Consider the following 13,060-nt stretch of genomic DNA (forward strand, 5'->3'; position numbering starts at 1 on the left):
CATGTATATAGCATACGTTTTTTGCATGGGTGTGCCAGTAGAGCTTGGCTGTTGAAGGGAGCTTCCAAGTCCCTGATTGGTTGTAATATCTGCTTTGATGATGTAGTTTCCTGTTTGTGGGACTACTGTCAGCAGGATCATGAGCCCCTCCAGGCTGCTGTGCTCATGCTGAAAGGACCAACATGGCAGAGGGCAAGAAGGAGGAGGAATAGGAAGCCTTGATCCCAGGAATCCAGGGGCCTGCAAGTCAGTGTGCCGCAGGGAGCATGAAGCTGTTGTGCTGGAGGGCAGGTGTGAACAGAGCAGCACAGAGGGCATGGATGCACCAGTCCAGCCCTTGGCACTCAGCACATGCCTGCTGTCTTAAAAGAGGGCAGGGTGTGAAAGGGGGAGAGCACAGGAAGAGAATGGGCCTGCTGAGGAGACCAGGACTTAACTTTAGCTCGGTGCTTGCCTCTCTGGCCTTGCTGTTGCTGCTAGGCAGGAGCACCAGGGTGTCCAGCAGCACTCTAACTGATGCAGGTTCAGGTTCCACTGTACTCTCAAGTCCTCCCCATCCCTTTTTCCTCATCCTTCACCTGAATGCTGCCAGATAAAGTCCTGAGAGGGGGTGTAGGTTGATTCTGTAGCATGCTGCCTCTCTCAAACTCCTGCTTTGGGTAAGATGGCAGCCCAAGCAGATCTGGAGTTCTGCAGCTGGCAACAAGTTGGAACACTTTATCCCTCTCCTCATACATCTCATCTGCCCTTACCCCCTCTCTCCCCCGCCCAGTCACCTCCCCGCTCTTGCACTGTCAGTTCCACACTACCCTGATCACATCTTGGTCATTCATCAATAAAGCAAAAACTCTGAATATCTATGTGCAGATCCACCTGACACTGCTAATAATCAATTCTCAATTGAGCATGGCTCCCTGGGTATGGCATGGTTCATTTTTCCCCCATAGGGTGCTGCAGCTGGTCTGGCGCTCACCAATATTTCATCGGGTACAACAGACATGAGGGAAATGAGAGCAGTGGCCCCACTTCAGCCTCCTGCTTGAGTTTGGGAGAAGACAGTGGCATCAGCAAGGCCTGAAATGATCTCTTTGTACTTGTGTCTGCAGCTGCACTAGGAGCAGCTCACAGCTTGTGCTTGTGGCAGTGCTGGAGGGCATCTTTCAGGGCATGCAGGACTCGGTCCGCATTGAATTTGGTGGAGTTATAGCCCATGAGTCCTATTCGAAGAACCTGAAATTGAGAGAAAAGGAAACTCAATAGAGAGTAGTAAATATTAATGAGATCAAATTGGTTCTCCAGGATCAGCCCAGTGACATGTCGGATTGCATGACTGCAGGAGATGCAAGGCTCATGGGGGAGGTGAGAACCATACCAGTGACTTCCTACACACATACCATATAATAGGCCAGATTCTCCAGTGCCCTGCACCATGTACTGTCACTTATGCCTGGGCAAAGTGAATGCAAAGGAGGTGTAAAAAGGTAGCAGATCAGAATGGTGTCAAGCTCCCGGCACAGCCACGCTGCAGTAGTGTACGCGGTAGAAGGTGCACGGCAGTGGGGGAATCAGACCACATAGATGTAATTGTTTTTGTTATCATTAATTGAAGCAAATACAAGTAAAATGAAAACACAAGAAATCTTCAGCTTCTTTGGTGGCACCTGCTTTAGTTCTGCTGGCCAGTATGCCAAAGGTAAAATATACTAGGGAGCAAATTTGTGGCTGAGTTGCAACTAGGGTGACCACCTACAGTTAGAGATAATAAATTACATGATATGAAACACTAAAACAAAGCTTATTTGTAAGGGGCCACCCCTCCCAATGCTTTATTCATCCCTTTGTATCATGTTATACTATTCCTTATGACTACTGGAGAAAAAAGAAAAGGAGTACTTGTGGCACCTTAGAGACTAACCAATTTATTTGAGCGTAAGCTTTCGTGAGCTACAGCTCACTTCATCGGATGCATCACGAAAGCTTCATAGAATCATAGAATCATAGAATATCAGGGTTGGAAGGGACCTCAGGAGGTCATCTAGTCCAACCCCCTGCTCAAAGCAGGACCAATCCCCAATCAAATCATCCCAGCCAAGGCTATGTCAAGCCTGACCTTAAAAACTTCCAAGGAAGGAGATTCTACCACCTCCCTAGGTAACGCATTCCAGTGTTTCACCACCCTCTTAGTGAAAAAGTTTTTCCTAATATCCAACCTAAACCTCCCCCACTGCAACTTGAGACCATTACTCCTTGTCCTGTCCTCTTCTACCACTGAGAATAGTCTAGAACCATCCTCTCTGGAACCACCTCTCAGGTAGTTGAAAGCAGCTATCAAATCCCCCCTCATTCTTCTCTTCCGCAGACTAAACAATCCTAGTTCCCTCAGCCTCTCCTCATAAGTCATGTGTTCCAGACCCCTAATCATTTTTGTTGCCCTTCGCTGGACTCTCTCCAATTTATCCACGTCCTTCTTGTAGTGTGGGGCCCAAAACTGGACACAGTACTCCAGATGAGGCCTCACCAATGTCGAATAGAGGGGAACGATCACGTCCCTCGATCTGCTCGCTATGCCCCTACTTATACATCCCAAAATGCCATTGGCCTTCTTGGCAACAAGGGCACACTGCTGACTCATATCCAGCTTCTTGTCCACCGTAACCCCTAGGTCCTTTTCCGCAGAACGCTTATGCCCAAATAAATTGGTTAGTCTCTAAGGTGCCACAAGTACTCCTTTTCTTTTTGCGAATACAGACTAACATGGCTGTTACTGGAGAAAAGTACCTCATATATTGACATGGGTTGATCCAATTCCAATTGAAAGCAATGGGAGTCTTTCTATTGACTTCAGTAGGAGTTGGATCGTGCCTCAATAAGGAATAGCTCTTAAAATAAGGAATCAGTGGTCAACCTAGGTTCTCCTAGCCAAGGCCTTGCAAGAATAGCTTTGCTTTTAAACTCATCCCTGTAAGTCTGTAAGCTTCTCACAAGTGTTATGCCCAACCCAGAACAAGGTATACTCTCTACTGAGTCTTGGAAAAAGTGCTCAAAGCACTAGACCTAAAGCCAGCATAAATATCATGCTGTTATTGAAACTTCCCTCTCCTCTAATAAATGATTGCATTTGAACTTTTTCATTTTCCCTAGTCTCTTCCAGTTTAGGGTAATGAATGGTTAGTAACAAGCCTATGGAAAAAGACTCTTCAATGCAGCTCTGTCTTAGGTATCCTCTTTTAATTTGCATTCATTAACACAAACAAGGAAAACATGGAAAGAACAAAGGCTAGCTTTTCCTCTCCTCTGAAATTTGCTTATGCAAATTTGTCTACAAGCAATTCCATTCTCTCTTGGAAAGACCTACAAATGCTACACCTTCTACCACACAAATAGTGTTGTGTGTTGCGGGGGGGAGGAGGTTGTTTGTTATTGCACCCCCTAATTAAACAGACTTCTTTGTTAGAATTCCCTCACAGAACGACTGGCCCCTTTAAAAGGAAATGGGTCCAAGTTCACCTGTGTCTAGTTAGTTGCCTGATAGAGGGCATCTGACCTCTATAGAGACCCAGGCATCAGTTGAGAAAGGGGAGTAGGAAGCAACAGCAGGAAGGTGGAGAAGAGCAACTTGGCCAGCCCTGGGGACCCATGAGGGAAACGGAGGCAGGACTCATCTGTATCACTGTGGTTGGCTACAGAAGGGTGGTAAACCCTGCTACAGGTTCCCAATAGTCACTGCTTATTTCGCAAGTGGCTGTAAGAACACAGCATGCCAGGCCTTATCTCAAGAGCTTTTTCTCCAAGTTTGCTTGTGGCTGGATCTCAATGCATGAAGCCCTGAGGCAGTGGTTTATCAGTCTTGGGCTGCATTCCTTAGGGAAGGCTCCTCCCCAGCACTACACATAAGTCTATCTAGATGCCTCGAGAGATCTGCAACCTTCGCACCAGGCAGGCAAGTCACCATACAGTTCTCCCGGTCATCACAAACCCAGCTCTCTATGTTTCTAATGATCAAATCTCCCATTACTAACACCTGCCTTTTCCTAATGACTAGAGTTCCCTCCCCCGGAGAGGTAACCTCAGTGCGAGAGGATACCCCAACATCATCTGGAAGGAGGGTCCCAACTATGGGAAGGAGTACTTGTGGCACCTTAGAGACTAACCAATTTATTTGAGCATAAGCTTTTGTGAGCTACAGCTCACTTCATCGGATGCATCTGACGAAGTGAGCTGTAGCTCACGAAAGCTTATGCTCAAATAAATTGGTTAGTCTCTAAGGTGCCACAAGTACTCCTTTTGTTTTTGCGAATACAGACTAACATGGCTGCTACTCTGAAACCTGTAACTATGGGAAGGTTTCCCTCTGTTCCCGTTGACTGCTCTCCTTCTCTGGGCCTTTCATCCTCCTTAACAGTGCAGGGGCTGTCTGACCGGAGGTGGGACAAATCTACAGTGTCCCAGAAAGCCTCATCAGCATACCTCTCTGCCTCCCTTAGCTCCTCCAGTTCCACCACCCTGGCCTCCAAAGCCCATACACGGTCTCTGAGGGCCAGGAGCTCCTTGCACCAAATGCACATATATGCCACTCGCCCACAGGGCAGGTAATCATACATGCTACACTTAGTGCAATAAACAGGATAGTCCCCATTCTGCTGCTGGGCTTCTGCCTGCATTTTCTCCTACAGCTACCAAGGTTAATGACAGGGTTTTTATTTAAATCAAGAAGTTCTGATTATAGGTTAGTTTTGATTATAGTTTAGTTTAAAGGTTTTAAAGAATGGCAAGTGTACTTTGTCCCCTTTCCAAACTTCCTCTCGAAACTCCCTGTTAGCAGTCCTTGGTCGCTTGCTCACTGCTTTATAAAGCCCTGGCCTTCTTGATAGCCCCGCCCCTGACTAAGGCTCAGCCAATTAACAGAGGCTTCGAGATTTCAAACCTTGTTTAGAAGCTCACAGCTTCCAACTGCTGGCCCCATAGCACACGGTCCTTCAAACAAACAAACAAACAAACAGACAGACAGACAGACAAACACAAGTTCAGCACACAGCAAGTAACCCCCAAACACACTACAGACAGCCACTTACCCCAAGGGTCCAGTATTTGCTCCTCCTTCACCTGGAGAACTCCCTCTCAAAACTCCCTGTTAGCGGTCCCTGTTCACAAAGTACCTGACTAGCCACAGAGACTTGCAGAGTTCAACCCTGGTTGGCAGCTTGTACCTACCTTCCCCGCCGATGGTCCCAGGCCCCCTGAGATCTCTATTGCATGTTTATTCATAATAAACGCTGTAATCTCCTTCCAGTCATATCCCTCAGGCAGGACAAAGGTGGTGATTGTAGGGAGCCGCACCTCCTGAAAAACAGAGACATGGTGTCAGATCCACGCAGGAGGTCTCCTCTGGGCGTGTGCAAACAGTCCTCTTCCCCCTCCTCCCTATTCCTTCTGCACCTTGCTGCAAACCTTGCCGCAAACCTTGCCGTCTGGAACAAAGATTCCTTTCTATGGGGAAGATCCTGCTTTTCCATCCTTGGTTGGCTGGGAATCTCCCAGCGTGTGAAACCTCCTGAGAAATTCAGAGCTGGGCGAGATCCCCAACTGTTGGCAGTCAGCATAACTCTGCCAAAGTCAGTGGAGCTACACTGATTTACATGAGCCGAGGATCTGACTTCATCTGTCCCAAACTATCCCCTTAACTCTCTCTTTCTCTATAGCCCAGCCGGATGACACTTCGTCCACAGTGTCACTCTACCAACACCAGTGAGATCCAGCAGGTCTATACAGTGTCCAGTAATATCAGCCCAAGTCCTACCTGTTCCTTCACAAAGAGTTGGAGACCCAGCTGCTGTAGCCCTGCACACAGGTAGAGACTGTTCTCCTTGTGAAGCTTCCAGGAGTTCTCCAGCCCCTGGGCCAATGGGGAGAAGAGCAGAGCCATTAGCTAGGAGGTTACTGTCCCAGGGCCAGGCATGTAACAGGCAGACACAAATCCCGGGTCAGATAGGTTGATTTAACGTTTCATCTTGATGGGGAGAAGAAGGCTCAGGTGATCCTTTATGGGACTGCTCACCTCCCAAGCACCAGTTCCCATCTAGTCCAGGTTTGGAACGACCACAATTTGTTACCCCTTGATGGCTGCTCGATGGTCACACAAACCGAGCCCAGTCCTCGGCAGTGTCTCCACCACAAAAAGCAGCTCCTCCAAGATTGGCCTCCTGCCTGGCAGGCTCAGCAAGAGGCCAGGACTGAATGGCAGTGGAGACTGGACTGGCCTATTGCCTCTCCAGGAGATCCCTCCTGGTCAGGGTCTAGGCAAACGCTTTGATGTTTGCGTGGCAGCTGCCCATACAGTGGTTAAATAAAAGACTTCAATCTCCAGGGCTGTCCAACTGGTTTCTTCCATAAGCACCAAGCACAGATTTTTAAAGGCATTTAGGTGCCTACAGAGGCAGACAGGCATCTAGCTCCATTTGAAAATCCCACCTGGCCTCTGTTTGCATCTTTAAGCACCTAAATACTTTTAAAAATAGCAGTGTTGTCTTCAACTACATTTCTAAATAGCAATCCCAGCAACCAGCTCGGTGATGATAGTCCCAGTCTCGTTTTCCCACTAATGTTCCTTCTCTTTGCCTTTCTCCATCCTGCCTGGCCCGAGTGTCTCCTGCCATTGCTCACCTGTTCTGCAAGGATTGCCAAGCCCTCCCTCAGGCTGAAGAAGCTATTGATCGGTGCAGTATGATGGTATCTGTAATATACATGCGACATGCTGGAGAAGGGCTCATGACCACAATGACTAAATACATTATTGGATCATATCAATACATTACAATCAATACTGAACCCTAGACAAATCCTGGAGGCTAAGCCACCAAAACCATACTTCAGCCTGACCTCCTCTTTCTATCCCACCATAGCAGGGGAAAAGGAAATGAATGAGGTTACTACACTGACATCAGAGATTGGAACTTCATGAAGACTAAGCAGGAGCACTGGATCTGCTGACACAAGGATGTGGATAGCAGGATGCTGTAAGTTGGTGCTATGTGAGAATTACTGTATTCTCTGATTCACCTCTCCTCTTCTAGTGAGAAGAGAGGGGTGGGGCATTAATTAGTTTTGGGGGAAGAATGAGGATTAGCTCAGCGTTAGGGTGAGGGTGGACACAAGGGCTTGGGGTCAGGTTGAAGTTTAGATGAGAAGTAGGTATGTTGTGAGGTCTGAATGGATGTCAAGTATGGGGCTGGGGTGAGTGCTGGGTTCAGATGTGATTTGGGTGGGATTTCAATCTGGACTGAAGTGGAAATGCTTTGTGATTTGGATGAAAGTCCATCTGAACTCAGGTCGTGGTGTGTTAAATCCCTGGTCAGAGAGCTGCTTCCTGGACACCCCAAAGCTCGCCCCTCACATTCTTGGCTTGTCGTCACAGCCCCAGTAATTGGCCAGCCAGCCCATGTCCAGGAAGAAGGAAGGTGGCTTCGTCCTCCTGCTGAAAATCTTCTTCCTGACAACATGGATATGACAAAGCTGAGTAAACGATCCTAGGAGCTCCTCCCTCCAGCCAGAACCTTTACTTAGTTTTCCCACTACATGCACCACACAGACACACTCCTGGCCCCTCTGTGCCTCATTTTCCCCACCTGTAAAATGGGGATAATGATACTGCCCTCCTGTAAGGCACTTTGAGATCAGCCAAGGGAAGTGCTAGATACGAGGTAGGTGTGGTTATTGTTAACTAGTTGAGCTTACTTCCACTGACTAGGGAAGAGAAGGGTTGCTTGGGTGGCACTCAGACGTGACACTGACAGAGGAACTGCTGGGACCGAAATCAATACAACAGATTAGATAATGGTGAGGTGGAAAGGCATCCCACTGAGTGCCCCATGGGGGAGAAGGCAGCCACTGCACCAGTCAGAACCAACCCAATGAGATAGTGACAGTGCCTGGCTTCCTGCAGCTTGAACTGGCTGTGGGTGCAGAGGGCTCCTGTGTGCTGGGGAGGCTCTGAGAGGCCAGGGCTTCAGGGGTAATGCCTGCACCTCAGGCTTAACTGGAACTTGTCAGGCCTGGGCAGCCGTTGCTTTTACTCCCCTCTGCATATGAACTAGGGCCCGAGCTTGCCACCCTTCCTCCCACAGCGCAGCGCGGACTCATGGGAGGGGTCCCTTAGATTCCAGTGGCACTGCCCTCAGGAGTGATAGCCCTGCTGCTTGAGGGCTGAGCGATCACCCAGCTGTACACCTAGGAATCAATGGTCTCAGTCACTGGGAGCGGGGATATTTCTGGGTGCTTGAACACCTTGGGCTAGACTTGCCCATGTGTAACAGAGGGTTGCATGTGGGCCACCTTTTCCCTCTTTCAGGGACATTGTTCAACCTGTGTAGGTGCTTCTACACATCTGCGGACCTGAGTCACCTGCTGCTTAGCCTGCCCTAGTGTTGTGTACATGAGCACCTCTACCTGGCCCTGTGCTTTCACCAATGTGTTTCACAATCCACAGGGATGGCAGCGTTGTCCTCACCTGGCTCGCTCACTGAAGGAGATAGGGGCACTGCCAGGGGGAGCATTCAAGACTTTTTGAGATCCCGAGTACAAGATGTCAATACCTGTGTTAAATGGAAAAGTAGTGTGTTAGAAACCCAGCCATTTAAGATTGATTGTGGAGGAAAGGCAGCAACACCATCCTTCCAGTCCTGACTAGCAACTAGCTTTCCATTAGGAGTCCAGTTCTGCACTCAGGGCTGGATTAACTCTCCTGTGGGCCCGGGGCTATTAGATTTTGTGGGGCCCTGTATACGAGTCTTTTTCCTAATTTAAAACAAAAGGATCACAATTATGGCATTGAAGCTATTAACGCTGTACTAAACCTGCCTTTTAATTAACATAAAGCCATTCTGTGGTTACATTTCAGTCTTAAAACATGTAGAATATAGTTAAGTTAATTCAAAATAGCCTACTTCTTACCTTAGAACAGCTGTTATATTTCTTTCTGGTCTTCAGAGCTGAGAAATCCTTGATGATGTCACTAAAATCTAGTTGACTAAGCAAGTCATACTCTATTGACATTAGAGTCAAATTATTCAGTTTCATCAGCTTGTTTTTTATTAGCGCCAGTTTTGAAAACGATCATTCTCCTCCAGTGTTAATTACTGGCAGTGTCAAAAAAATCCATAAGGCAATGTCTACATTGAGAAACACAGACTGCAGACGAAAAGTAGCGTCTTTATTGTTTTGTTTTTCTCGTGTTTTGTGAACTCCCTAAATTGAACCACTTCATCTGCAAAATCCTCTTGTAAGTTGGTACTATATTTGTTTTGTAGTTTAACAGCTGAATCATGTTGTTCTGATGCAGAAAGTAGAGGAAGATTGTTCATAAATCCGAAGTAGCCGCATATCTCTTTGTATGCCTCATACCTGCGATGCAGCTCTGCAACAGGTTTATCAATAACAACGTTGAAAACCTCCACACCAAATTTCTCTAGGCCTGACAACTTACAGTCTGGCTCCCCAGACTCACACTGTTGATTTTTACACTTCAGCTCACAGTGCTTTTCTGATTTATACTGTTGAGAAACTCGAGGTGTCATTTGTTTAGTGGTAGTTTCAAAGCTGTCAAACTGAACTCGTAGACCAGCCACAAAATCCTTTAAAGAGCCCACCAACTTTACAGCATTAGGCAAGTCAAGGTAAACAGCCTGAAGTGCAGTGCTTGTTGCTTGAAATCTCTGCAGAACTGTGTTCCAGAGGTTGCAAAGAAAAACAATTTCCAGCTTGTCCATTTTCATGACCAGTGATCGAGCATCATTGCACATATTTGGGTTCTGATTTGGATCATCAACTAGTTTTTGGAGAGATTCCTGAATATTTTCATAATTCAGTCGTAGTGCTTTTGTAGCCTGGGAATGTGTGGACCACCTTGTATCTGAAAGAGCTTTCAGCATCTCGATTTGCTTATTGTCATTTGGCTCTAATCCTGCAGCAACAATTTGCCAGCGAGTGGTTGATTTCGAGCAGAAATTAAAAAGTGACTGGACAAAGGAAAAAAACATGTTTGCCTCCAAGCAGCTGTTTACGCTCCTAACCCAACTAAAATGAGAGTGTGAGCTGCACAAGGTACCCATTCTACTAAAGGGTTTATCTCCCAAATTCGTGATTGCAGACCTCTGTATGCCCCTGACATGTTACTAGCATTGTCATAACACTGACCTCTGCAATTTGCTATGTCAATGTCCACCTTCTGCAAAACTGTCAAAACTGAATTACAAAGTGATTCTCCAGTATGACTTGTTATTGCAAGAAATTTAAGAAAACACTCTTGAATCTGCCCCTCTTGCGACACACTGCAGACAATGAACGTACGTTGATCTACGTGAGATATGTCAGGAGTGGAATCTACAATAATTGAAAAGTTCTTTGCAATCTGCAACTGACTGACTATTTCTAAAAGCACCCTTTGTCCCATTAAAGTTATAAATTCCTCACAAATCGTTGAAGAAAGGTCTGAAGGCCTTCCTTTATCAGCATTCCCATATTTTTTTATATGTTCATTTAGAAAAGGATCAAACTGACTCAATAATTCCAAGGTGCCCAAGTAATTCCCATTATTGGGGGATCCAACAATTTCATTGTCTCCTTTGAAAGAAAGCCCACACTCCGCCAGAAACTTAACAACTGCAACAACCCATCTGAGAACCTCTTTCCAATAAGCATGGTCAGTTTGAAACTGTTTTTCCAGTTCCGAGTCAATTTGCCCTTTGGCTTGTGTCCAAGAAATCCTGGTAAGCATTGTATTTCTGTGACAAATGTTGCTCTCATGCTAAACAACACAAACTGCATCGTGTCTCCAGGCATTAAAGCCACAACCACTAAATGCCCTTGTATGAGAGGATGAATCTTCAATCGACACATAAAACAAAAAACAGACCCTGTTGATGGAGAATAAAGAAGCCACTCATGAGGTACAGATTCCCCATTTTGAAGAGTACGTGTGAAGAGGGTTTTTGATAAACACCATTTCTAATGTTTGTATTGTTTTTCAGATGCTGTAAAATCACAATTTTTGTTTTGACATAGTGTTGGCCCTTTTGTGATCCAATAAGATCACACTGTTTCATTTATTGGGCCCCAGCGTGCTGCATCAGTGCTGTATGGGACAAAGTTAGCTGAGTTTTTACCTTCATCACATGCAGCTATTTCACTCTCATCCAAAACTGGCTGACTGACTGTGTCTGGACTGTCTGCTGTGGCTGCTGTCGTTCGCTTGTGAGGATTTGTGATACTTGTTGACTTATTTTCCAAATCGCTAATATCTGGTGCATTTGTTGGTGGTTTATTGAAATAGCCTGTCAATTTTGTATTTTGTTTAACAACTGTTCCTCACGAATCGTTTTTAACTTCTGCGCTTTCCTCTTTTGAGCTCTGCTATCATATTTTCTTGGTGTACCATTATCCGACATTTTTATAAAACCCCTGCACAGGCACACAGATCCAAGCGATAAGAAATGGCACATGATTTGATTTTATCGTATGATAATTATGATCAGGAAGTTGTTTTAATAAGATATATTGGTAAAATAGATTTGTTCTATCCCAAACCATAGATCATACATTTATATAGATATATTTTTTTTTTCATGTATATAATTGTGGATTTATTTTTGCGGGGCCTCCTTTAGCCCAAGGCCCTGGGTTGCAGCCCCCTAAATCCTCTGAGTTAATCCGGCCCTGTCTGCACCCTATCATTTCCTCAAAAATGCCTCATGTCTCATTACATATGGGCCAGCAGCTCCAACACACACCCTCTTGAACTTCAACCACTGACTGCAATACACCAGGACATCTCATCTCACACTGCGCATACGTTACCTTAGAACAACCATTCCATTGCCAGCCAGCCAAGCCAATCTGCATAATGCACAATTCACTATTCTCAACTCATTATCCATCACCCTAAGGATAGAGTGGTTTTAATATCCCATTAGTGCCTCTTAGTCACCCTGTGATCTGGCTCAAACTACTCCTGAAAGTGAATAGAAACTGCACCAGAAGATAGTATCCCTAGTGAGCCATAGTGACATGACAAACTAATCATAGGTCCATTGAGGAGAGGGCTATGGGTCAGAGTTAAGGCTCTTTGTGAACACAAACTATGAGGATTTACAGTCCTGACTACATTTTCTCCAGTTTTGGGAGGAATTTCTCTCACAATGGAGAGAGGTAAATCATGGGGCTCCCCAAAGGTCTGTACTGAGACCAGGGCTGTTCAACATATTCATAAATGATTTGGAAAAAGGGGTAAACAGTGAGGTGGCAACATTTGCAGATGACACAAAATTACTCAATATAGTTAAGTCCAAAGCTGACTGTGAACAGTTACAAAGGGATTTCACAAAACTGGGTGACTGGGTAAATGAAATTCAATGTTGATAAATATAAAGTAATGCACATTAGAAAACATAATCCCAACCATACATACTCTAGAGAAAGACCTTAGAGTCATCGTGGATAGTTCTCTAAAAACAACTGCTCAATGTGAAACAGCAGTCAAAAAAGCTAACCGAATGTTAGGAACTATTAGGAAAGAGAGAGACAATAAGACAGAAAATACCATAATGCCCCTATATTAATCTACAGTACACCCACATCTTGAATACTGAGTGCAGAGCTGGTCTCCCCATTGCTAAAAAGATATATTAGAATTGGAAAAGGTGCAGAGACGGGCAACAAAATGACTAGGGATATGGAACAGCTTCCATATGAGGAGAGATTAAAAAGTCAGGGACTGTTTAGTTTAGAAAAGAGACATCGGGGGGAGGGGGCGGAAGAGGGAGGGATCTGGTAGAGGTTTATAAAATCATAAATGATGTGGAAAAATGAATAGGGAAGTGTTATTTACCCATTGACATGACACAGGAACCAGGGGTAATCCAATAAAATTAATAGGCAGCGGATATAAAACAAACATAAGGAAGTACTTCTTCATACATCACAAAGCCAACCTGTGGAACTCATTGTCAGGGGATGTTGTGAAGGCCAAAGTATAAGTGGATTTAAAAAAGAATTAGATAAAGTCATGCAG

The 13,060-nt window shown here is 45.5% G+C and overlaps 1 protein-coding gene across 1 annotated transcript in view; it reads right to left on the reverse strand.

Moving 5' to 3' along the window:
* Positions 1-32: 32 nt before the first annotated feature.
* The window catches only part of AGXT (alanine--glyoxylate and serine--pyruvate aminotransferase), a 29,297-nt gene continuing 16,269 nt past the window's right edge, over positions 33-13,060 (reverse strand). The window contains exons 6-11 of the mRNA XM_037908859.2: positions 8,504-8,588; positions 7,391-7,486; positions 6,661-6,730; positions 5,798-5,893; positions 5,212-5,340; positions 33-1,230 (exon numbers count right to left, since the gene is read on the reverse strand). Coding sequence (XP_037764787.1) covers positions 1,123-1,230; positions 5,212-5,340; positions 5,798-5,893; positions 6,661-6,730; positions 7,391-7,486; positions 8,504-8,588 — 584 coding nt within the window. The 3' untranslated portion in view covers positions 33-1,122. The remainder of the gene's footprint in view (positions 1,231-5,211; positions 5,341-5,797; positions 5,894-6,660; positions 6,731-7,390; positions 7,487-8,503; positions 8,589-13,060) is intronic.

Source organism: Chelonia mydas, chromosome 9, assembly GCF_015237465.2.
Source record: "Chelonia mydas isolate rCheMyd1 chromosome 9, rCheMyd1.pri.v2, whole genome shotgun sequence".
Lineage (NCBI taxonomy): Eukaryota > Metazoa > Chordata > Testudines > Cheloniidae > Chelonia > Chelonia mydas.